At 33.8% G+C, this 26,843-nt stretch overlaps 1 protein-coding gene and 1 long non-coding RNA gene across 4 annotated transcripts in view; one reads left to right on the top strand and one right to left on the bottom strand.

The window, feature by feature from the left end:
* klar (klarsicht) overlaps positions 1-26,843 on the top strand; it is a 932,846-nt gene that overhangs the window by 869,290 nt on the left and 36,713 nt on the right. For both annotated transcript variants that reach the window (XM_085957193.1, XM_085957192.1), the window contains 9 exons: positions 8,905-9,075; positions 9,793-10,063; positions 10,363-11,153; positions 11,303-11,485; positions 12,059-12,349; positions 12,585-12,886; positions 14,481-14,871; positions 15,345-16,349; positions 19,610-19,724. In XM_085957193.1, the coding sequence (XP_085813319.1) occupies positions 8,905-9,075; positions 9,793-10,063; positions 10,363-11,153; positions 11,303-11,485; positions 12,059-12,349; positions 12,585-12,886; positions 14,481-14,871; positions 15,345-16,349; positions 19,610-19,724 (3,520 nt within the window). The remainder of the gene's footprint in view (positions 1-8,904; positions 9,076-9,792; positions 10,064-10,362; positions 11,154-11,302; positions 11,486-12,058; positions 12,350-12,584; positions 12,887-14,480; positions 14,872-15,344; positions 16,350-19,609; positions 19,725-26,843) is intronic.
* LOC147065444 (uncharacterized) lies at positions 12,232-19,650 on the bottom strand. 2 transcript variants are annotated; one of them, XR_015071836.1, is made up of 4 exons: positions 19,552-19,650; positions 18,997-19,181; positions 12,578-12,818; positions 12,232-12,368 (listed from the first exon to the last, which is right to left on the bottom strand). It is a non-coding gene; the product is annotated as an uncharacterized LOC147065444 (long non-coding RNA). The 2 variants fall into 2 exon arrangements; XR_015071835.1 differs by having other exon boundaries at positions 12,578-12,813; positions 19,552-19,646.

Genomic DNA, 26,843 nt, shown 5'->3' with positions numbered 1-26,843 from the left:
AATATCATTATTTTAATGATTTGTAATGTCACATAATTATTACAATTATTATTGTATAATTAATTAATATATATCTACATATATATGAACAACTTTCTTTATACTCATTTATTATTCAACGACATTGTATGGATGGTTTGTTCTGTAGTAATTTATAAATGTAATGACCGTAGGCGAATCTTGTAGGTACTATGTAAGTATTACGTACGATGCATCTTCTTACGTGGGATTATTTAATGTGGTGAGATGGAAGAAATTAAAATGATATGTAATGCAACGCTTACATGAGAATATTTTATTGTTCTCTCGAGGCAAGACGCGGGAAAACCATTGACAGTTTAAATTATTATGTTGTTCGATGGCCCACGCAAGCTTGCAATAGAATAAAACTTATATGGAATTATTTATATTTTTAAGATGGTATTAGCCGAAATAACGTAGTATTCTTAATTCGAAAAATGTTGTCGTACGTCGTTGTTTATTGTTTATAGATTTCGCCATTTTTAAAAGCTTTGAAAATCGCTTCATATAAATTTCGATATCATTGCGTTGCGTATCGGTTATTATTAAATTTAGTAGGTGTATTACATTTTACTGTGGATATTATTTATAAGTGTCACAATACTATTATCAACATCACCCATTATCTTCCGCTGGTTAGAAAATTGAATATTCACACATCACGTTGTGTACATCAAAGAATACAAAAATAAGAGTAGTGAGTTACTGCCTGGGTGTAGCTGTGAGAAGATAAAATTGTCGATTGTGGAGATATATTGGATAAACTTAAACATGGGTTAAAGGTTAAACGGTTAAAAAATATGCGTAATCGTACGGGTTGGTTATTTGCGGTTAAATCGAAGAACATTTGGAATATGTCCAACGGTGGTATTATCTAGTTATCATACCTACATCACATACTCCACCATTGTGTTATCTCGTTCAAATAGGAAAACATTACAAACACCCATGCGTTGGCTTCAGTTTCAAATCTTGTATATGAACCTATAACCTCATATCATAATCCCATCGCCCTTCCTTTGCCTCTGCTTTATGCGGAGGTGTGGATTATCACATCACAGGAAATCACACTCTTATCTAGGTTTAACTTCCAATAAGGTTCCAATACAAAGTAGTTGAGTGGTATCAGTATGACGTATTTACAGCACGCGTATCTCGAGTTTCAATCATTTTATGACACTGTTTTTGTATCAATCTATAATAATATACGGGTCATGGAACTGACTATGTCGACCAACAACAAAGTTGTGATACAATCGTGAAAACAATATGGCCGAGTTTACAACCAATAAATCACTACGGTCGTAACTACAACATCCTTCTTGTACCTAGTTGGTTTTATTCTCCCCGTTGTCCAGTGGTCGTTTTGATTGTTTATTGTTCCACGGCCCAGATATTTCGTGCTTTCGTCGATGGAAACAATCTTCCACAATACGGCGTCTGCAATCCGCGTAATGTTCTTTTGCTGTTAATTTTGAGTGTTTGATTTTAGGATTGGCAACTAAAAAAGTGTGCAGCTGCTAAATTAAAATGTCAACAATAAACTACTATAGAATCAATTCAAATATCTGATAATAATGACATCTTTATTATCAAATATTTGATACCAATCAATAACAAATTAATGTTAGGCTTAGTACCTAAATCCTCAGTCTCTGGTTTTAAGAACTACTACAAAAAATATCATGAGTTTTCCGTCAACGCAAACTCTACGTGCCGCTGAATGCTGAGAGTGGTGGATAAGGCGATACTTATAGCAAAATCATCCAAGCCTCGATCCTCTTGTCACGAGGTCCCGACCCAAAAGAAAAACTTAATTTGTAGAATTTAAATTCAACAAAAAATCACTGGTGACCATAATAAATTTATTGATCATAAATGGTGCCGTTCTAGACCAGTGATACTCAACCTGCGGCCCGCGGGCCACATGCGGCCCTTTGAGCTTTTATGTGCGGCCCGAAACACATTTATTATCAGGAATTTCGTACTTATATTTATCTTGATATTCGTTTCGACTTTGACGCACAGATAGTGACACCCGAATAGAATTGTCATTATGGTCCACATCAGATCTGGTATAAGAGTGTTGCTATTGCACACGATTAATTTAAAAAACACGCATAATTTTTAAAATCTCAAAAATGTTTTGTAAAAAAGGGGAGGTTTCATGATTTTTTTCGTCACACCATTAGTGATGCGGCCCGCGTTACTTTACAAATATATGTATTTGGCCCGAAGAAAAAAAAGGTTGGGTATCATTGTTCTAGACTCTTGTCAAAGTCATTTTAATTATTTGACGTGATTAGTCGATACGGTTTTAGTTTTGAAGTACTTTTATAAAATAATATTAATACATTGTTTTGACACCAGTATTCTTCTGAAATTTTCATGAATGTAAGTATAATATGGTGTCAGATTCACGTTTTCTACCCCTTGTGGAGTGGTTCTCGTTGTGTTACTTGCAACGCGAATTCATAAATCAATGTCAGATGCACTCGCTGCATTTCTTGATGCACTGGACCCGCGGTGAACGCATTTCATTTCAACGTACTTAGCCCCCCTGGCTGCATATTGTTGCAGATATCAACACATAGTCTTCAAGGGCTATCCCAACATAGGTATATATTATTTACATACTGCTTACGAGTTGGAAATATCAAATTCTTTAAATTATCTAGAATGACTCATGGTGTTTTGTGCTCTTTTTTTTCCGAAAAGTATTATATTATCAAAAAACTTGGCTAAGCTAAAGGGGCAATAAGCACATTGCCGTCAAGGGTTTGAAATAGTATGCTAATTGACACGGAATGTTTTTTTTTTCAGATTTTCGCGAATTAAAAATCATTGAAGCAACACCATCAGTCATCCGCGAGATTGTGTTCATTTCCTTTAATGTCAACAGAGTCTAAAATGTTTCATTTATTAGATTTTGAAGTGAATAAGTAAGCATTTTTAACTACTCGTATTATGTAAACAAAATAGTTACCTACCGTCGTTTAAAATAATATTATTATCCTTTCATATCGAGAATGTTTATGCGATCATTATCTAATTGTAGATAGATAAATATAATATCACGGTGAATTCAGAATTCAAATCGATATGTGTTGTTGCAGATAACTAAATAATATAATCGGACAATTTTAGTTATTTATTTACTAAAAATAAAGGAATATTATAACTATATAATAGAGGTACTACAATATATTTATTTTATTTTATTCAATTTTATTGGTTCCTTTTTTATTGTGTTTATCGTAATATTGTAGGCCGTAAGGTAACTGCAAACGACAATACATATCTCATTAACTGATTACTTGCGTTGACCTATAAATATATATGCCACAGAATCTCCAGTAAAACCAAGTTTCCTAGAGCTTATTTTGAATTCTCAGACAAACATAATTAAGAATAATAAAATATTTTTTTATTCAACAAATAATTCACAATATTTAACAATGTGACATTTTTTATTGAACATACATAGGTACTTCGGAAATCATATCATAATTTTTCGAATAGATATGTTTCTGAGGATTTCCGAATTATATACTTATACAATTACGTATGTTCGGTCTTATAATGCCTATGGAGAATGCGTAACTATGTATTTCGAATATAGCAACATTGCGTAGGTTCATTGATATTTTGAACATAGTGTAATTCGTTATTACTGTACAGCTATCAGGGAAACCCTGTAAACAATAATCAGCCATGCGCGAAGAATACGGTTTCTGCATTTAACACTTTCACTCATTTATCCCATTACGGTTACATATTGTCGATTATTGATTAAAATAAACAGTAATTGGTGCATAGGTACCGACTACCTTTCGCGCCGCGCGTTGTCATAATGATTAACGTGTTTAGCGTTTTCCCGCCTCCCGGTTCGGTGCGCGCCATCTTTTTATTTCTTTCAGTCAACACATTGAGGCTATCATTTCTCGTAGCATGTTAATTTGAATTTAGAATAAGTATTTTAATCAACACAAACAGCACGCCATAAATTGTTCATTATTTTGACTAAGGTATCATAATATATACATTTTATAATATGTACTTATATGCTATATGAAAAAGTAATCACAGAGCTGGCTTGCCATTTCAATTTTATTGTTTATCTATAACATTATTTCAGGGTAGAAATTCTCTGTAGGTAGACGCTCTATTATAATCCTAATAATATTGTTTCTTTGATTTCAATGATTTACTTTTATGAATCAAAACTTTTACCATTTGATTAGCCCACTCCATATGAGTTTAATACGTACTCGTAATTCAATAATATGTATTCAACCATCGGAAGGAATTGCGTATTGTAATTATTATATCTTTCAACACACCTGTCGTTAATATGTGTAGGTTGACATAATATTTACGGCTTCACGAGGATCTTCATTGTGAACTTTTGATGCATGTAAAAAAGGTATTCATTAATTTACGACCAATCTTGCATTATAACTTTTAAAGAGTTTTTTTTTATAGTAAAAAAGAACTTGTCTATTATGCCATCAAAGTATTGTAATGTCTATCTATTTCACATCGTAAACATTGTATTTTCGTTAACAATCAAAATAATATAGTCGTGGGAAGTCGCCATCTTGAAAACATGGGTGCGATAACAATTGGCCATAAATGGAATCAAATAAAAACATTGACGGCTCCAAAATGATGAAAATATATCTCTAAATAAAATGTCCATTTCATTGCACAAGATTTATATTATGAAGTACCTAATCAGGTAGGAAGTAGGTACGATAAATTTTCCGTCGAAATGTTGACGCAATTATTTCGTTAGGTAGGTACTATTGTTTTATCCCGTGATTTCTACGCCATTAATAATTCAGATTGTTTATTACAAAATGTAGAACATTTAATTTTATATCCCATTGGCATTTCAGCGCTGCACTGCGTTCGTCCACATTAGACGTTTTTGTCGTCTTGTATTGCGATTTTAATAGGAGATTGGTTTTAATTTTCGGACCATCATATAAAACTTATACATATATCTAGGTACTTACCTAATATAGTAATATTTTCTTGTGTAGGTACGTAATTAGACGTCGATCGTATCGAAGTATTACCTACGTCAGTTTCCCAACTAGCCAAATATTGTCAATCCATACAAACAAATTTACAGTAAATTGCCAATAATTCAGGAAAGCGTTTTTAAAGTTACTTGTTTCCATTACCAACTACTTACTACTGTCTTGCGTAACGATTTTTTAGACATTATACATATTGTGCAAAACTCCTTTAGTTCTACCACCGCGACTGGCGCGTTTGGAGTACTTGGCCATTAGATATAATTAACGTGTTAAAAAAAAAATGTGGTAATTAAAAGTTCAGCAGTGATTGTGTTAATTATGTCATATCTTGCAAATGGTCGCAATCAATAATTGGAATTATTTTTTTAAATTCAGGTTAACCCAAGTTGACAAACATCTTGTGGCTAGTGCAAGATGACTTGTACGAAAAATTTCGATTCTAGATAGGATCTTTCTGCACGGTCTTGACACCGATGTGTACGAGGTTTTCTTTTGATCACTAATATTATGTTAAAATTGCACATTATATTGGCTAGTTCTGCATTTTTCTAGCGAAACAATGGTAGATAAATTAGTTGGTCGGTAATCGCTATACTTTATGTATAGAACCTGAAAATTCTGATGACGAAACCAGTGTCAAAAATAACTTTCAGCATATTAGGTACCATCATAAATAATATGCACGCACACAAAGCGCTGACATTTTTATTAGAATACCACGTTGAGGCAATCAACCTACTTAATTAATTATTATCAATACATCTCTACTGCCAAAGAGAAGAGACACCGTCCAACTTCTCTGCATACTACATAATTAATTATTATTATATACCTATAAGGTTTGTTGGTTTTTAATGTGTTAAATTATTATTGACAGCGGGCCTTTGTTTTGATTCGCGCGCAGTTCGCTAACCAAAGATTTGCGCTCAGGTGTGCCTGTTATTAAATTTTTATTAATTTACAACTTTAACTTTCTTTTTACGCAGAAAGCATTCAATGCAGTAAAGTTACGCTCAAACGCAGTTTCTTATTCGTAATAAAACAGCCATGTTTGGTTAATGATTCGTCCCTTTGGCACATTAATGATAACTGAAAGTCGTAAATTAAATAATTATATGGCAATGGGGGATGACTGTTTTTAACCAAAATTATCATCAGCATGTTTAAATCAACTGCTGGATGATGGCCTCCTCGAGCTTTCTCTACGCATCCATAGTTCCTAGTGTACCTATGAAATGACCAAATGTCCTACCATAGAGATGGACCCTAAATATTACATGAAATTGGACCAAAAAATTACTTACGTTATTGTAAAATTTAACCAGGTTGCCGGCGACATGTTGCCAGTGTGGACCCGGCATAACGGATAATTTATTCGTCATACGAGTGTCAGTTAGTGCAAACGGCATACTACAAGTTATCTAGTTTTTAATCGAATTGATATGTTCCGGACTTGTCAATATGCGTACCTATCTGAATCCACAGCATACCTACTAACACACCGGACTCTACTGACCAAATAGCTATACATATAACATAACTACTAATCCTCATGTTATTAAAAAGTCTGTGAAGACACAGCCACACTATCCGATCTATACGCTCCGTATTTAACTAAAAAAATCATTACACTTTACCGAACTACTGTCAATTTCAACAATTTGTATTTAATTTATTTTCGCTGTTCAACAAGTTTGTGTCTTACTGTAGCATTCATTTCTCAGTCGCCGATCATCGCCTTTGTTTTTATTTTAATACAGCTGATTATAATACATACTAACTTACCTTATTCTTAAGATGCTCCATATTTTAATATTGACATACAAATCATTTTTTAAATTTAGGTAGGTAGATACCTACGTATGAATCAGTATAATATTTCAACTTAATGTATTACCTTCTACAAACCTATTTATCAATAGGCGTCGCCGAAAATATATTATCATTTTTTACTATGGCATAATAATATTAGGTAACTAATAAATATGAAATACAAAATGTGAGTGTAACAATGGAATATCCTTATTATAGCATTATAAATTTTATACGAACGTAAATTTCTTGATTAAAATAATAATATATCCATGTTTTAATATTTCTAAGAAAAGTCGGTCCGTGGGTTATTTATATTTTCAATTTGCCAAGCAAAACAAACCGAAGTGTTGCCAGTGAAACCGCATCACCATAAAATGATTATGTCATAAGGTTTAATAACATGGTAAAGCAGGCAACTCTTTTATTGTCATTATTACTTTTTTACCTGTGTTAGCGAGACGTCATAATTGCAGTAACCAGTTCGTTTTATTGTTTTAGCGTTTATTGAAAGAGCACGATTTTCATATCGAATACTGTGTCGACCTGCATATATTATATTTGGTTGTTTTTACCCACTGCCTTTTTAAATCGTTTTACGCAACAGTTTTTTTATATTATCGATTATTTATCTCAGACTGAGAGAAGATGAAGGTTGCGTTTTGTCGAGTTGTGGTGAGTCCTGCACTGTTTTTAACATGTTTTCTTAAATTAAAAACACTTTTTTATTCGCCACATTATGCATAAAAGTTGAACAACATTATCAGCTTTGTTTAAGTATATTTTACAACGTTTATATTAGCTCGTATTCTTGTTTGTCCAGTACAAATCTTGCAATCGATTTTTAACTAACTTACCGACTAGCTAGACATTTGAAACTTTTAGAATATATCAGAACACGAACTTTTGGCCATCTTTAAGCAGAATTGAATTCATTTTTTGTTAATTCTGTTTTGTATGAAAAGTTATTTCAGAAAAATCCGTAAAAAGTAAAAGACTATTATTGGTTGCTAAGGAGGTGGTCCTAGCAACTAAATTATTAATATACGTGCGTTACTATGGAAATCAAAATGACATTTCAGTATTCTGTTTGTTTGTTTGTTTTTTATTTACTTCATAGCAAGTACAAGTTTGGGCATATTGAGCATAATAATTCAACAGAAAATTTAAAAAACTTTGTATGTAAAAAGTTCTTTTTATGTTGTAATTATTTTTTAATTAATTAAGTTTATATCATAGTCGATTGGTATCTACCTATATAATTTTCGTGGAAATTTAGTACCTATACGTTAGAGCAATTAATAGAGCCTTATTATAAATCATTTATTTATGTAGGTATACCTTATGTATGTAGATATCCATGTTATACTATATTTAGTTATAGTTTAATTTTAGTTTAGGTATAGGTACTAATTGAAAAAAATGTAGATAATATATATATATGTATCTAATTAATAATATATGGGTATTTAGTAGATATTATACAATTACACAATATTATATTTTTATATTACATTCCCGATGAAATCAGATTAATTGAGAATAAATAATAATGTTCAATTGAATCTTTTATAGTTTACTTCATTATTTTTAATTTTTATTTACCTGAGAATTAGTGTGACAGAGAAGGACATAAATAATGTTATTTTCTATTTTTAGAAGGAATAGTGGTATTACCTAATGGGATTAATAATCATTAGGAGTGGGCAAGCTAGTTGAGTTTAATAAAATTTTATTTATTGATGTAGGCTTGTGTAATGATTATTTTATTGATTCTTAGAAAAATTATTTTATTTCTTTTGTCAAATTTTAAGGTGAATTTTTTTGAACAGTTTTTAATAATTATATTATAATGCACTTATTTAAGGAAAAAAGTTCTTCCACTTGTTAAACACATGACGTAGGTACCTACTGACCAATACATTGCGCAGAAATAAATTCATTTTATTTGTATGTACTCACATGTTGTACCTGTTAATATTATTGTCCTATAATTTAATAAAATGTTTTCTTTTACTTGCAGTGCTCCCTCCAGCCGCCGTCCTTGACAGACAGTGATGAAGAGCCAGTCCTAAAACATCCTCGACTTGTCGGCCCCACCGAAGACATCATCCAGACCTACACCTCAACAACAAATGCTCACCAAGACTATCCAGAACACTCATCCTATGATGACGACGATTCTTTCTCTGAGGTATAATAAAATAATTCGAAATTTATATTTCAAAATCAACCTGCATATAGGAAGGTTTCTTTAAGATCCTTGCAAAATAGTTGGTATTGTAAAAAGTTTAAGAAACATTACGTTATCTAAGTAATATGATTGAACTATTTTTGTCCCGACGCCGAACATAATATTATTGTTACCACAGAGTAAAGATAATTTGAACGAGGACTGGTTTCCTACCATTGATGTGACTGTCATTCGCCCCACCTATTTAATCCTCCATCTGGATCAAACAAGTCTATAAAATTTATACCTATCTGATTTATTATTTGCCCAAGCATATCATCAAATTACATTTTCTTACTTAAACTGGTGCTACAGACCGTGCAGGTCTGTGGATGACTACATAACCATTTTCTCTATTCTGAGCTCGATCTACAGAGAGTCACACTCAGGTTCTCTGTATCCGTTTTGACGTTCGACCATCTCCTCCATTAGCCGGGGGGGAAGTGCCTACTGAGGTTCCTTTATACCAAAATCTTATCTTATCATTTTTATTTTTAATATTTCGTCACATCTAACTGGATGATCGACCCATCAGAATCTATATTGTGCTTATATTGTCTGAAAAGTTAAGCGTTTGTACGGTTGCGCTACCTTTTGTTTTCTTTCTAGTATTCTTCAGAGTATGAGAATTTATTATTAGAGAGTGAATTATTAAAATAGACCATTTTTCTCTTCCAGGATGATGACCAGCAACAAAACGGCATAGTGCATGACTCCTTCTCCCTGAAAGACACCTCTACCGGTTCCGAGGCTGACACCGAAGGCTCCATGGTGGACGACGACAACGACATTATCATGGCTTCCCTCCGAGACTTCAGCGATAACATTGATGATGTCATAGTTCCCGATTCTCCGCCTGCTGTTTTCAGGACTCCTGACAAGATGGTGATGGACCAGGTTGTGACTGAAGATATAATGGCTGCGGATGTTGATTTTGTGGATGGTGTTGGTGAGTAATGTTTTTGACGAGCTAAAAAATATGCCTATACTATTTATGATAATGTGCCTATCCATTCATAAAATACCAAAAGCAGAGAATGGAATTTTCTTTATGAGATTTATGAAGTCAGTTATTAATGCGGTTATGTTAGATGGTGCTACACATCCATTCTTATGGTAATATGTCGTATTTAAGTGTATAGCGATATATATTAAGATATGTAGACATTCATAAGCATACCTAACATTTGCTATTCTATCCAACGCATAGGAAATAAATTAATGTATTCACCCTTTAATTCATTTCAGATTCTGAAGGCGCTCTGAATGTATCTCTTTATGACGATGACCACCCGGCTCCGGTAACCGTGATTAAACGCCCGAAGAAACCTTCAGACGTTTCAAAGTTCAACCGATCCAACAGAAAATCAAAGAACTGTGCCACATTCTACTTCCGGCATCACGACACAGACTCTGACAGGCAGATGGTATCCGGAGCGTCGGGCACCGAAGACAAGTCGCAAGAAGAGACCTCCGAAGAAGAATGGACGTACACCGCATGCGATAAAGAAAACTCGCCCGACAACACAGATGTCATGACCTCATCCTTCGAACAGCCCAGTGAAGTACTCGACGACAATGATAGCAACACATCCAAAAAGAGAAACAGTAATGCAAGAATTAAACTTGACTTTGGCGACGGTGACGATTCAACCATCCACGCGGGAAGCAATGAGACTCTTACGAAAGCGAACAAAATCAACGAACACGATATGAATAACTCTCAAGGCCTAAATGAAAACGTCGATGACAGAATTGCCAAGCCAGTCGAGCATAACACGCACCAGACATTGATTAGCAAGGAGAGTATAAAGCGTCTCGTTAATCAGGCGGAAGAACTCGTTCAAAAGCAAGCGCAGCAGATGAAAACTATTCCTAAAGAACTCGCTAAAAGCTTGCCGAAGAAAAATTCGAGGAATTTCAAGCCGTTGAATTTTGGCGAAGAAGTGAAAGCAATTCAGGGTCACAATAAGATGTCGCGAATCAAGGAATGGCTCCAACAACATGATCCGGATGACAAATGTGATGATTCTCAACAGGTATGACTTATTACAACACTTTACATATTACTTTTTGATGAAACAAATTAATAAATTACATAATGAAATAATTAAACCACATACATACTAGCATAATCAATTTCAACAAATTCTATTCGCTACATCTTACAAATAATATTTTTTTATAGGTTTTAGACAGTTGTGATGCATCCGGCGAGTACACAACCGGAGACAGCGAGCCAGACCGACATTCCGTTACTTCTGAAGAGCTGTCACCTAGTGTTGCCACATACAGAAATGTTACTTCATCGCAAGAACACAGCATCAATGTTGCTACGCCTACAAATCAGAGCACACCTGAACACACTAAGGTAAATGCAACAAGTCACTCTTTTATAAGAAAATGTAACATTAATATTTTGATAAATTGAAGATTAATAGATGAATGGATGTAAGGAATGCATGTTTATAATTAACTTCATATATTTCTTGACACAAAGATCAAATAACTATGACATATTGAGGGAATCTTGAAAGGTCATCAAAAATATCATTTATATTTCTATTATCAGAAGTTAAGAATAATATAATAATATGTACAAATATAATTCATTTTTTATAGTTATACGCAAAGCTTTATTTTTGTAATGAACTGTAACTTCCTGTAATGTATTTGCATTCTTTGAATCAGTATCACACGAGACACTGTTGTCTGGACACTAACTACATATACATATAAATGAATGCAACATGTGTGTCTTCGTCTAAACGCGCCCATTCATTTATGTGTAAATTCAGCGTCTCAAGACACTGATGTCTGGACACCGGTATCTCGTGCGAAATGGCTCTAATTCTCTTACCTCTTAATTGAATACACATATTTCGCTCCCTTTATTAAAAGTAGTAGCATTTTATTAAAATTGTTTGGTTATATATATTTTTAGGTTATTCTGAGAGGTAAACGTAGCAATTCTCAAACCACCCGACCATGGTCTGTGTCTTGCTTGTCGCAACTGTCTTATGCAGCTAAAGGAATTACGACCGGTTCAGCCCTCAACACTCCGACAGCGGATGCTGTCGATGTCGCTACTTCGTACGGCAGAAGTTCAGGAATGTCAATTTCGGAATCTGCTTTGAACACCCTGGCAACTGGATCGCCCGGTATAGGTGATGACTCTCCGAAAGATGGCAAATATTTCCAAGGCAGCACCAGTAGCGTGAAAACAACAGTTCAGGTCAGTTCAAACTTCCATACTGGAAAAATGCCAGAACACTTGGCGTATGACAGCGATTCTTGAAAGTGCTGTGTGGTGTCCAAACGCTGTGATTATGGAGCGGACATGGACAAAGTAGAAAAAAAACATGAAACTGAATCATTAAATATTTTGTATTAAAAATAAAGATATGATTACACAAATTACTAATATTAAGATATTACTCGTTTTTAATAAATATTCATTTACCTTACAGGGTAACATCTCAAGCTCAACAACCATAAACGAAGGCTGCATCAACTGCTTTGAAAATCTCGCCGAGTCAAAACACTGCGCCATCAAACGTAAGCGGTTGAAGTTGAGAAGGCGTCACCAGGGCGCTCTGTCCAATGAATTAGAGACGGAGGAACTCAGACTGGCTCAGATCGCTTCATCCAAGAGGGGGAACAGGCTTGTCAAGTCGTGCTCATTTTCTGGAAGATCATCTATGCTGCAAAAAGAACTTAAGCAAGAGAGATGCACGGCTAGCGATCCATCTTCATCAAGGAATAAAAACAGGTGAGACATGGCCATGATATTTACGCTTCTTTTAGCGGTTAAGACATATTATTATGTCTTCCGTCTTTTATGTATCCATTTCCTACAAATACTGTTGCAAACTTGTTCATAATATTATAAATTTGACACATGGTTTTATATTGTCACAAATTAATGAAATTGCAAAGTGCAGAACATACGAGGGTGGGTCAATAATTCCTTAGAAAAAAGCATTAAAACAGTTTTTATTTTTGTATATTTTTTTTATTTCTCAACATAATCTCCTTGGAGCTCAATACACTTTGGTTAGACGTTTCTCAATTTTTTTTAAACCGTCAGAAAAATAAGTTTTCGGAAGGTCCTCAAAATAAGCATTTGTCCGATCGATGACTTCTTCATTTGAAAAAAAACGTTGTCCACTTAGCCATTTTTTTAAGTTTGGGAAAAGGAAAAAGTCACTGGGGGTTAAATCTGGCGAATACAGTGGGTGGTCGACCAATTCGAACTTCAATTCTTCAATTTTAGCCATTGATCGTAAACATGTGTGAACACGGGCATTGTCCTGATGAAAGAGGATTTTTTTCCTGTTTAAATGAGGCCGTTTTTCTTCAATTTCGTTTTTTAGCTGGTCCAATAAAGATGCATAATAATTCCCTGTTATTGTTTTTCCTTTTTCCAAATAGTCAACGAAAATAATTCCACGTGCATCCCAAAATACAGTAGCCATAACCTTACCAGCTGATTTTACGGTTTTCGCCTTCTTTGGACATGGTTCGCCTTTCGCAATCCACTGCTTTGACTGTTCTTTCGTCTCGGGAGTATAGTGGTGTATCCATGTTTCATCTACAGTCACAAAGCGACGAAAAAATTCATCCGGATTGCGTTGCATGAGCGACAACAGGGCTTTAGAGGCCACCACCCTATTGCGTTTATTGTCGACTGTGAGCAAACGCGGCACCCATCTTGCAGAAACTTTTTTCATGCCCAATTTGTCATGTAAAATAGAAATGACGCTACCTTTTGAGATCCCTGTAGCCTCAATTATCTCACTCAACTTTAATCTTCGGTCACTTAACACCATATCGTGGATTTTATTGATCATTTCTGGTGTAGTCACCTCTACAGGACGTCCTGAGCGTGGTTCATCCTTTGTTGATGTACGACCACGTTTAAATTCATTTAACCAGTTATAAATAGTTGCAAGTGAAGGAGCAGATATGCCGTGAACTAAATCCAACTCATTTTTTATTTCCTTTGCTGTTAACCCTTTTATATTAAAATGTTTAATAACAGCTCTAAACTCAATTTTCTCCATTTTTGTAAACAAGCAAATTTTTTTTTTAAATGTACGAAAATAAAAAACAACAACCCGACCAATCTGATTGAAACTTCGCAGCATACTGAATCGGTAGTGCCGCTGCATGAAAACAAACCGCTTACAGTACTAGTCGCGCCACCTGTCGGCTTTTCTAAGGACTTATTGACCCACCCTCGTACTACGATGACTCGACTAAATCACTGTCAAACTTGGTTTGGAAACTAAATAAGATTATATTTATAATGCTTTTCTGTGATGAATTTTTCTCTTTATAATTTTAATAAATTTCTCTTGCAGATTTGATACATCCTCAACATCAGGCAATGACAGTGAAGAAGATTTGAGAAAGTCTCCTACACTAGAAGCCTGCCTCGCCAGAAGTAACGACAGAACCCTTCATGCATCTACGTCGGAAGACCAGGAAAACATCGATGAGGGCGTCGAAGAATCAACTGAACTCGCTCCCAAATTTAAACTCGGACCGGAAGGCGGATTGGTCAGGCCGCGGTTGCCATTGCTCAATATTGATAGAGAGAGAGCGTCACTTCTCGGTTTGACTATCGTTGAACGATCCGTATTGGCCGAGCTGGCGTCCGCTGATCGAGATTCTGACGTAGATCGAAGCGTACAGACGGCTGGGACCGAAGAACACAGCTCGTTTTCAGAACAAGCCTGGGATTTCTATCAGGTATTTTTATTTTAATATTAGTTGGTCTTGGTAGGATACGTAGAAGTAATTGCTTAATTTTATTAATTGAATTAGCATTGGCGTGCTAGAAGCCACATTATCAAAAATAAGCCCAATTTATTAGCGCAGTTTCGATTTTTTTAAATGCATCTCTACCAACTGGACTTGCGATGATTGTAGTTATTTGCCATTTTTATAAACCCTAAAAGCATACCATTAGGCTTACAGGATATTGCTATTGAATGCTAATTATCTTTACCTCTGGCAGGTTAAGATGGACAGTCATTGTAGTCATTCAAGAACCAAAATAAATTTGTTATTCTATGACTAACTGGTTAATGGCACAAAAAACCGTTTTATTTAGTGAATAGTTCTTTCGTAAGTTTTCATATATTCATCATTTGTTTTCGAGTGGGTGTACACAATTCATTTAGATATATTTTTATTTATAACTATTATTTTTGTCCCTACAGGAAAAATATAACTCTGAGCCTTATTCTGAAGCCCCAGATTCTGATGCCGCTAGAAGATTATTAGAATTCGGCGATGACTATCGCGCGTACATTGACTCTCAATCCGACTGTTGCTCCAGCTTATCGGCTCATCCGGATCACGAACCCAGCCCTCACATGGGCCGCCGCCGACCTCGCCCTTTGAATTATTCCCCCACCGACCTGGCCGAGAGAAATCGTAAAGCGGCAATGGCTAATCCGACAGACTCACCTGATTTCGGATCATTCGGCAGGAGAAGCAAGAAATCTTCATCTTCTAATTTCGACAGGAAAAAGTCTTTGATGGACAGTCTGGAACGATCCAAACGCAGTCCAGGAACCGAGAGCTTAGAGAGAATGAAGAGAGCCAAGAAAATTTTAACCGACAGTTTAGAGAGAAAGAAACGGTCATCAATATCTGACTGCGATTTATTGAACAATCAGTCGCAAACCCGCAGGAAGCATACTTCATCTAATTCAACGAACAGTGACGTAAATAATTCTTCTTTAGAATATCAACATACAACGAAGCTCTCGAATGGAAACAAACCGGACATAATTGATTCATTAAATAAACGATCCAGAAAACCGTCTAATGAATCCAACAAGAGCAAGTTTTCCAATGAGTCAAATGTCCAAGATTCACCGAAGCGGTACCACGATTCTAGCCTCAACAGCAGTAATTCATTGGATTCTCCTGCAAGACGTAAACGGTATTCGAACAATGCCCTGGATGACAGCTCCGACGGCGGGAACGATCCACGCGCCAAGAGTCAATCGTTACCGCGAAGGAGAGGATCTTCCGGTATCGTCTTGCTCCCTCTTCCGGGATCAAACAATTTGGACGGACGCGGCGGTTTAGACTCCGATTCCGACGTTGACGATGTGCAGCATCTCATTGAGCGTTCTCATTCGCAACTGGAAGCGACCGAAGCAGTTTTAGCGAAAGAAGAATCTACGCCCGATCTCTTGCAACCTAACGATTATGTAAGGAAACAATTTGATTCAGATTTAGAGTGTAGCAATACCGAAACGAAAGTCACCGAAGCGGACAAAGAGATCGACGACAAACCGACTGACAAAGAGGAGGAGAAAAAAGTTCACTTCCGAGCTAGGTTCTGTTTTGCCGTGGCCATTTTTTCTATTGTTATTTTTGTGTGTTTAAATTCTTACAAGTAACCTCACGTATGTCTTAATACTACACTGTGTGATCTTTAGTATTTTAGTTTAACAGTATTAAGAACGGTTTTCTTTTTTTTATTCTGGTTTTTCTGTTTTTCCCTTTTTCTAACGTAATTTAATAATAACCTGAGTAATGGTGCTCTGTTGATATAGATAATAATACCTAGTTTTAAATCCCTTTAATCTCACATTTTATTTTTATTCTTAAGTTTCCTTACCTCATTTCCAGATGATTATATTCTAGTATTTAAAACTAATGTAAGGGAAACAGTGCCTTTAAAATCTAAAAGTTAAATATATTTTTTACATTCCAGTTTTTTTTAAATTATTTATATTATACGTTATAAGAATGTTCTAAACGTGATAATAGAAATTATTATACTAATTGAATTAAGTAAATGTTTTTCTTAAGGTGTTTCTAATTAAAAGTATTTAACATTATACGTTGATTGTGTAATGGCATGCAGTAGAATAAAATTAAATTAATCCTGAACTCAGTTTATTATTTAAAACAGCTCTATGCAATGCCAGATTAACATGTTGTTTATTATATTAAATTATATACATATTCGGAAATAGTAATATAAGTTCATATCATGAACCCTATGGAAACGATTATTCCTCAAGATTTATTCAAAATTTTTGTCATCTAGCATTTTGTGGTGCTGTATATTTCTCCTGCTTCATTATTTACCCATAACAAATTGAAAATTATTGACAAATGAAACAAAAATATTTTTTTCATAATATCCAAACTACTTAGTGACAGTTTCAATGGATAGATACCACCCTTTACAGACAAAAATTCAAATTCTACCAACATAAATAAACAAAAATAGTTTGACATTTCGGACAATTGCTTACAATATATTTCAACTGAAAACAGCATGTAGATAATTATTATATATATTATAATTTAATTTGAACTGTCTGAAAGAATTATTTTATTTATTGTAGTTCTACAAACAAAGACATCTCATAATCAAGATAGTCAAAACAATATGCACTTCCAATTATTGGAAATTAGTTAACCGCCTGCATCACAAAATGATATGACCATAGATTTATAGATTGTAAAAGCATGGCCGTTGCATGCATTTTGTTTCTAAAATTCCTCTGCATGGATTGAATATGCTTATGGTTTTCTTTATTTTTACAAAGAGGCTACTGGAAAACACAGGAGAAGTAAGTGAAAGGTATTTATTTAACACTGGAAATACCGACAATTTCAGATAATTACAAACATATGGCTAAATGCCTATAACTACATAAAAAAATAATATGATATTCACAACATTCCAAGGAAATCTTACAATAGGAACAACTTCAATAGGACACATTACGAAGAATACATTGCTTTACTTCCTAAATGAATAATTAAGTTATACTTATTCAACAAATGGCCATATTTTGCCACAATTATTAGAATTGTATTTGGATCAATTAGGTAAAAGAAACAGCAACAGAGCTTTAATAAATTAATGAAATAAAGTATATTTACCTAAGCCACAATAATAATTGATGGAGACAATATCAATAATTAATATAGAGCCATAGACAACAAAAAATGTTGTTTTGCTAGCAACATTAATTTTTTAAATGATGCTACTAACTACTTATTAATTGAATGGTTAATTAATTTTTACATAATATGTGAAAATTATCATTTTAATGAATACCTACATGTTAACCGTATCCGTAGCTTAGTGAAAGTTACCTTGGCAAGCGTAACAAGAATTCATTTAATTATACAGTCAATGATTTCGAATTGCCATGAACAAAAATTGGCTGAACAATGTAAATCATAGATATTTTAATTAATTCAGTTGTAGTTTAAAGTTTGATACATAACAACCACACTAACGCACCTTTATAGAAGTATTTTGATTCAAATTGAGTTTAACCCTCACTCTCACATACAGTATTTATGAAAGTAATCCTCTTTGATATCAAATTTCATTTTATCGTTGATTTTACTGGAATGTGATTATTTTTATGGGTGTATTTAACAAGATAAATGGTATTTTCATTACTAATAACATTTTTCACAATTATTTTTGCATTATATAGTGTAAATATAGTGCTTCTATAGTGCCTGTTATAATGAAATTAATTCATTGTTTTTAGTGTTTAGTTTATAAAAATAATTATACTGTACTCAATGCAATGAATTATTAACAAATAATATTGTAGCCTACATGAATAAAATATCTTGATAATGACTTTTAATTCTAAATCATATAAAATTTTGCTTCAATATTATTTAATCAAAGATAACTAAACCATGAATGAGCTTAGGAGATTAGGTGATTAATCTTGTTTATAAAAATGTGATTAAAACTAGCTATGTTTAATAATACGAGTGACAAAAAAATTACTTACTTATCTAATTTTTTAAATAAAAACCTTTAAACGATTTATAATATTACTAGATAAAAATTACTTTACTCACCTTCAAAATCACTGGAAAAATTTATTTGCTGTATCTAATGGACATAATATGATATCTTCTAGGTTTGTTATTTTATGAAAGTACCTTTTATGCTGAGTTTAATGTACTAAAATTTGTCGTTTTAATATAAAAATTGCAACAAAGAAAACGCATGATCTTTTGACTAGTTGATTATGGTCCATGTACTGTTGATAAAAGATAATCATAGTCCTTACTACAATTAAAATATTCAGTTTATATTATCGAAGGTAAAACTCATTAAGTGCACTAGTTTAGTTGCACTTAATGAGTTTTGCCTCTAATAGAACAATGATTCTAATAATCAAATTATGACCTCTTACTTTCCAAACCTTCTATCTCCGAATTATCATAAAACAGAAACAGTCTGTAGTTACTAATACACACTTATTTATTTATATATTATATCCAAATGGTCATTTCATTACTTAATACGCACAAACTAATGCCAAAATTAAATTCAGAATCGAACTCGATTCGTGACATAATATTATTATCACGGACTTGAAAGGTTTGTAAAAGTAACAAGGCACATACTAAAACTGCATGTAAAATGTCACTGTAATAACTAAGCACATAATATATTTTTTGACAGAACGAAATAATTGCAACATGCTGTGAAAATATTCGGTGTCTGGAGACCATGCTGGTGGGGGCTTCGCAGGGAGACTGCAATGTTTTAACAGCTGCGCAACTTCGTGACATAAGAGGTAAGGACATTAATCATTCACTACTCCACGCCTTCTACACCATTTTATTGATTTTCCTTTTTATATGAATTAATCAGTTGGGCAGACTTATATGGAAACACTGTGCCTATTTTGAGTAGTGATCTACTGCAGTGTTTGATAACCAGTGACTTGCGAGGTCTCTGATTGCCTTTGTTTTTAATTATACTGACACAATTATTGTAAAAATAACATAAATAAATAGTTGTTATTATTATGATTCGCAATAATTGTAATATAAAAAACAAAACAGTGTGTGTACTTATGTACACACGTTAGAAGTTATACTTTTTTGGCGTAACAAAACAAAACTTGTGATAACCAAGATTCTTCGACTAGCTCTTAATTATCTTGTTAAATTACACACTCAAAAAAAAGGCCGCTTTTTGGAGCGCCGTTGGTTTATTTCTATACACTGTTACTTATATCTTAATTATTTCTCGCTGTTTTTATTTTTAAAGTAACAACTGTCACTCTGACGTTTAATCGTTTGTTTACATAAGGAATTGCAAATGGCCGACAATAATAAATTCGTAAAACGGAAGAATTCTACTTTCAAACTTGCTTTTGTCTACAGCTGACTGATTCGCAGCTAACTTCATACTGTCGCGTACTTTCATAACGGTGTGCGTGCGCAGCTCTCAATTTCACTCTCTACCAATCGCTACATAAGAAGTATAACTTCAAAAAATTTAAGGTATTTTCAAGCTAGCATTCTGGATGGATTGCTGATGTTCAGTGCATGTGCAATTCTGCATATTCTATTTCTGTTTTTATCTTCTTTCTTCTAATGCCTGTATTGTGACAGACATTCCCAGCTGTAAAACTGCAAATGCTTTTCGTCACTTATTATGCCTGTGTGGTATATGGTATTATTATATTGATCATACAGTCGGACGATCTGCAATCATTGTATAACTCAGTTCTCTCTTTTAGAAGATTCAAAATATGACCAACCTATGAAAAATTCCAGAAGTAACCTTATTTATAAAATGTCTGGCAAATTCACATGTTATTTTTCTAATGTGTGTTTGGACCTAGACCATGGACCTAATAGATTGGCTGAGTAGCTTCTCGAGAAAGGGCTGTTCAGAAACCTTATTGAGAGGTGGCCAAGATTTGGATCGGATTGTAGGGCCAACGAAAAATAAAAGAAATGTCAATACTACAATATCAAATTAACGCCTTTGTAGAGTCAATGCATATTTATAAGACGATTTGGTGCAGTAAGGCTCAAAAATAATTGTTTATTCTAAATGATTAAATACGATAAAATTTAATTTAAAGAAATATTTTTTGGTACAAATGAAAATCTTAGTGAAATCAAAACATAAAACATTAAGCTTTACCATAAACCTTAGAGCTCAAAGTCTGGAAGTCACAAATTCAATATTTTGCAGAAGAGCAGCTTTAACCGAAAACAATCATTCAATTGTCTTTACAAATGAAACTTTTTAGATATCCTCAATTATTTTGCTAAATTTGTAAATTGCAAAGGCCATTCGAGGTTAGACTTTTTTTCTTTTTATTAATTCATAATTGGGAAATTATTGGACCTCAGCACTATCTGCTCTAAAGTGTCTGTTGTATAATGTCTATACTATGGACTTGGGATTTTAATTATGTAATAAAACGTATAAGATAATATAATTTAAAAATATATTTGTGACATTGGACTCCATAATTTTCAGCATTAACAAAACGTGAATACACATTTAAATCTGCATACTTATAAAACGATAAAAATGTTACTTGTGTGAAAATTCTTTAAAAAATCTGTTGCATTAATAATAATTTTCTTACTCTGTCGATTCAAAGGAATACCACGTTTAATTTTTGATAACATCGTTAACGTGTATATTCAAGCCCTTCGTTTTAGGCCACACTGTTATATTAATAACAATTTTGACGTCAGCCAATGATGGGAGCGTGACTGCACATATGCGCATCGAGTAAATTCTATCGGATAACAAATATTATGTCGGTTTAGTGACTGTCTTAAATATAAAATGTACTTCTATCTACTGTTTGAGTAATCCCCTCTTCTTTTGGAGTTCCCTACGATCGAAGGTAAGACTACCAAATTGTAGCTCAGGACTGGTTTTATCTGTATCCATGGGAAAATGTATTCGGCAATGTAGATGAAACCGATCCTGACCAATATTAAATTACGTGAAATAAGCAGGTGCTTCATACTGCGTTTTATTTTAATTGTACAATGTCTTTCTAATCTCCATTAATAATTGATAATTTTTAAGAATAAACTATCTAATTTATCTGAAGGATTATATCCTTCACATATCCTTCAATCGGTATTTAAAATAGGTTTCTGTTCACCGCAGTGAGGGTTATTTTTTTGTTTTGTTTCATGAATTAAAGGTTTACCATTCATGACAGCACGACAGCACAGAAGTAGAATTTTATATTGATTAGATTCTTACAAGATTGTTATTATTAGACTGTCCTGCAAAGTAATGGTGTCCATAAAATTATTATAATCCATAAACTAATCTATTGTTCGTTCTTCAGTCATCATTACGTGACATAAGATCTCGTGCATGTCATGGTGTCTCTAGAGCAGTGATCGCCAAACGGTCGCTCGCGAGCTAGTGGTAGCTCGCGTAGGGTATTTTATCATATTTATAAATTTGCCTCTCAAATTTATTATTGGACTCCGAAATGAAATATTTCTCGAACTAAGTTTCAATAAAATGCTTAACAAGTTGCCGTTGTAATATAAATTTCTTGGCATAACGATTTGTGCGTACAGACGAAGATTTTCAAGATGATGGCCCTCCATCAGAAATGGAATTGATTGAATTTCAATGTGATTTGTCGCTTAAGAGTGTTGCCTCAACTGTCGAATCTGTATGGCCTTTTGTCCCAATATAAAAGTATCCAATTTTAGTTCGAATTGCGCTCAAAATGAAGGCATTGCTTTGTTCTACTTACTTATGTTAATCACCGTTTTCCACTATGAAGGTGGTTAAAAGTAAATAGAAACAGACTCACAGATGTACATCTTGATATTTTGTATTCGGATGGGAGTGACAAGGTACTCACCGAGAATTGAAAAAATTGTGGAGGAAAGTGAATGCCACTTATTTCGAGATATTTTTCAATTATTATTTTGTTTATAAATAAATAATTAAAGTACGCATTTTATGTATTATCGGAAATCCGATATCCTAATTTATTTTAAGTAATATAATAATATTATGGTATGATACGATAAAGTACGATGATAAAAAAAATATAAAGAAGGAATATGTAGAAGTAGCTCACCAGACAATTTTAATTTCTGGAAGTAACTCAATCATTATTGAGTTTGGAGACCACTGCTCTAGAGTCTAGCGTCACGTCAATTTTATTTACTTGCATAATGGTTTTATTTAGTCATAAAATTTCGTATGACATGCTGCATCACTATAATAATATGATACTTCCGTTTTCATTCAAAAACGTTCCTTTTTTATTTTTCCGTTTGTGAAATGTATAAATGGAGACCATGTCAGCCCTTTTCATTATTTACGACATGAGAATAGACAGTGGCACGCATAGAGTTTATTTATTTATCAACCCGTTGATCTTGATCCACAACAATATTTTTTAGACATCTTTCAAACATTTCTAAACCAACGTAAAATATAACTTACGTAAATAAGTTAGACATCTACAGATTAAATACGAATCTATAATTCTGTAAATAATATGATCATTTTATTTAAAGAATAATCGCTCACCACTTGATAATGAGTTCTTGCAATCCGTATACCTTACTTTCTTCAGTCACCGTCGAACTTCTTGCCAATGAGTCTTAAGTAATTCTCCTGTCAATACTCCCACAACTCTCAATCGTGAATGTGGATGCTTGGTGCATCATCCATTCACCGGTTTGTCCGCCATAATGTCCATTACATGGCCGTTGTAATTCATGAGTTTTGTGTACCAAAAAACTGAATTAAACCTACTGACGATGGTCGGCTTGGTAGAAGTGCTGTGGTGACTGGATTTGTGAGACTACTAGGTGTGTAATACGCTGTCCATTAGATTGGGAATTCTTCAGTAGCTGTTCGCGTCGATCCAACTGAAAAAACTCTCGTCGCATATCATTGTTTTTCAATTTTAACTGACGTCTTTGGCTAACTTTCCTTCTGATTTAATTTAAAACATTCCATATCTATTTAATTATAAAATAAAAAGTAACTCGTTCCACAAATGAAGATCTTTCAATATGACATAATATTCTTTTCCATATTGGTTCAGGTATTGATAATACGGCTACGACTCTGAGAATACATTCAGTGTAGCACCCTTGTAGCACCTTATTCTTCTATAATAGCTGTCTCCTACACAAAGGTCGGCAATCATCAAAGCGATTTCTGCCTTCGAGACCACTGACTCTTACATAACCATATAAACTATAGATTCTTCAACTATAATATTAGACTTCTGTCAGGACCTCTTTTCGTAGTCTTCTCTTATATATAAGTTGTAATATGAAGATTTTTTTCCATCCATCACGTGTCTAAAATACTCAAATTTACTGTGCTTTATGGTGCATGGATCTAATTAATCGTACATTCTCTCAAATTCATTTCATATCGTGTCTTTCTATGATATTTCAAGGATCAAATCCTTCTACGCCATCCGTAGTAAAATACGTAATACTGAAACGAGCCCCCAGGCTAGAATCTTTCGTGCCCCCCCCCTACCTATCGCTAAGGATAAAGGCAGTGACACTACAGTAGCGTTTTCCAAATGGTAAAATTAAGGTATATTTTTAGCCATTTTTTGTATTTATGCATACATTCATTATGGAGTTGTCGATTATCGATACACAATTAAAAATTGCATTTGTAATCACAGATTTTTAAAAATTAAGAAGTAAAATAGAGCCGCAGGCGACTTTTACCATTAGAGAAAATTTTTGATGTGTGCTTATCTCACTTATCTGGTAGACTCGCCACGCCGGTCCCCTCCTGAGCCCGGGTCCCCAGGCTAGAATCCTGCACTCTATCTATATCGTACAGGAAGTCTGAAAAAAACTGTCAAAAATCTTCATTATATGAGTTATATTTTTAATTTTGAAATAATATTTTGATAACACCTACCTGCGTAGCTAGCCTCGCACACCCAATCCAACATTTGACGGACATGTTTCAAATTAGCTGTCGCCACATTGCGCGGAAACAAAAATTCAACGAAAAGTCGTTCGCGGAAGATACGTATAACCTTTTGTATCTTTTTGTTGATGGATATAGACGTTTATTTGTGACAGACATCTTTCGTAGATTTCGTCAAACACCTGCCTAGCTAGCCCAGTCCCGTTGAATTAATTTTAATACCTATGCAAAAGAATCTAAACCTTTGATCCATATAATATAATAAGTATATATTATAACATTACCTAATTCCAATTAACTGTCTCAAAAGAGACTGCTAAAATCAATAGCAAACGTAATTTAATTTGACGTCTCCGACGAGTTCGTGCAGGATTCACTTTTAAATTTTCATAGATTAAAAGTTTTCGAATTCGAAACAAAATTTAGATTTGTTTGAAGTTATCGTTTATGGCGTATAAATAACAGAACGTCATGTTAGTTTGGAATAGGTATTGAATTTGTCTGTTGTTTTCCTCTAAAGAATATATTACTATGCGGCCAAAAATGATATCCTTTGAGAAAATTCACAAGTTCGACTCGTATTATGAATACTTGATCTAGTACTATAGGATGGGTTAAATATTCACATGCGTAGTTTGATCCACCCACAAATTTATAACTAGGGAATCCAATCCCGAGCCAAAATTCTGATCCCGGGATTACAATTCGACAATCCCGGGATCCCGGGACTGGTCCCGGGATTGGCATTTTTTCCATTGTTAATATAAAATTTTTATATTTACAAATAACATTGATAAAATCAGTCAAAAATAAATCTAGTATAATTTATACTATTCAAGACATTTATTGTTAATATTGTATATCTACGTTCAATCTTGGAAATACATAAGTTTAATGGAGTTAATAATATTAAATATATATGTATAGATATATAAATAATAATGTGAATTTAATATGAGATTGCTGTTTCTGATAGTAAAGACTTAATGAATGGATTAGCGAGATTTAAAATAGTAAAGCAAATACTCATGGCGTACTTATGGCCTTTCCGCTTCATAAATCTAATTAGTCAGCCAAATATGAAACTGCCGTAAAACGTATGAGATCATGGTGGAAATACTTTTTAATAATTTATGTGAGAAAATAAAATGAATCGACAACTTACACATGGGTATAAATCAAACTTCATTCAAACTCAGTTTATTTCTAATGTAGTTACTTTTTATTAAAAGTATTTTTTCTGTTATAATTTCGCTTTTCTTTTATGTTCCATAAAAATTGATAAAAAAATGAATCCCGAAATCCCGGGATTATGTTTATCAATCCCGGGATTCATAGGTATCGAAAATAGCTCGGGATCCCTATTTATAACATTATACCAGTAAACGTCTAAAAGATGGGTAACATACCTGCATACTGTCGAAAATGATGGTTTACTTTTTAAATTGTGATTTAGAAATAGATATAATATGGCAGACATGGTTTATAAAAATATATTTTGTGAGTTAACGTAATAGATTCTTGGGTTTACACCGCTTGTACTTCTTCCTCCTTTGCTCAACATTTTGCGATCGTTGGAGAGGACATTTATCAAGAGATATGTGTTATGATGGAGTGTAGTGTAGATGTATGAATGCAAACATCGCTGTAAGCCCAGTCGCACATTGAAAATCGTCTCGACTGGGATAATAGTCATAAATCAAAATCTGGGCGCAACATGCAACTTTATTATGTGCGTATAAGCAAGGCCGTGCGATGATAGTGACGTCACACGGTAAGCCAAAATGAATGACGAAGTGCGACATTTCGGGATTATACCTGCGCTGCATGCCAGGTGAAAATAGTTACATGTGACTCCAGCTGTTTTCTTTCAAACAAAAATGCACGTATTCCACCAATGTGCGGAACTCCGACGTCACATCGACGTATTCGACATGCAGACGACACGAGTTTATGTGTGAGAGCCGGCTAAGAA

Source organism: Rhyacophila brunnea, unplaced genomic scaffold (assembly GCF_057557595.1).
Source record: "Rhyacophila brunnea isolate RB1 unplaced genomic scaffold, BYU_Rbru_1.0 scaffold_6, whole genome shotgun sequence".
Taxonomy (NCBI): domain Eukaryota; kingdom Metazoa; phylum Arthropoda; class Insecta; order Trichoptera; family Rhyacophilidae; genus Rhyacophila; species Rhyacophila brunnea.
The sequence above is the reverse complement of the archived record's forward strand: the minus strand, read 5'-3'. Positions and strand labels throughout refer to the sequence as shown.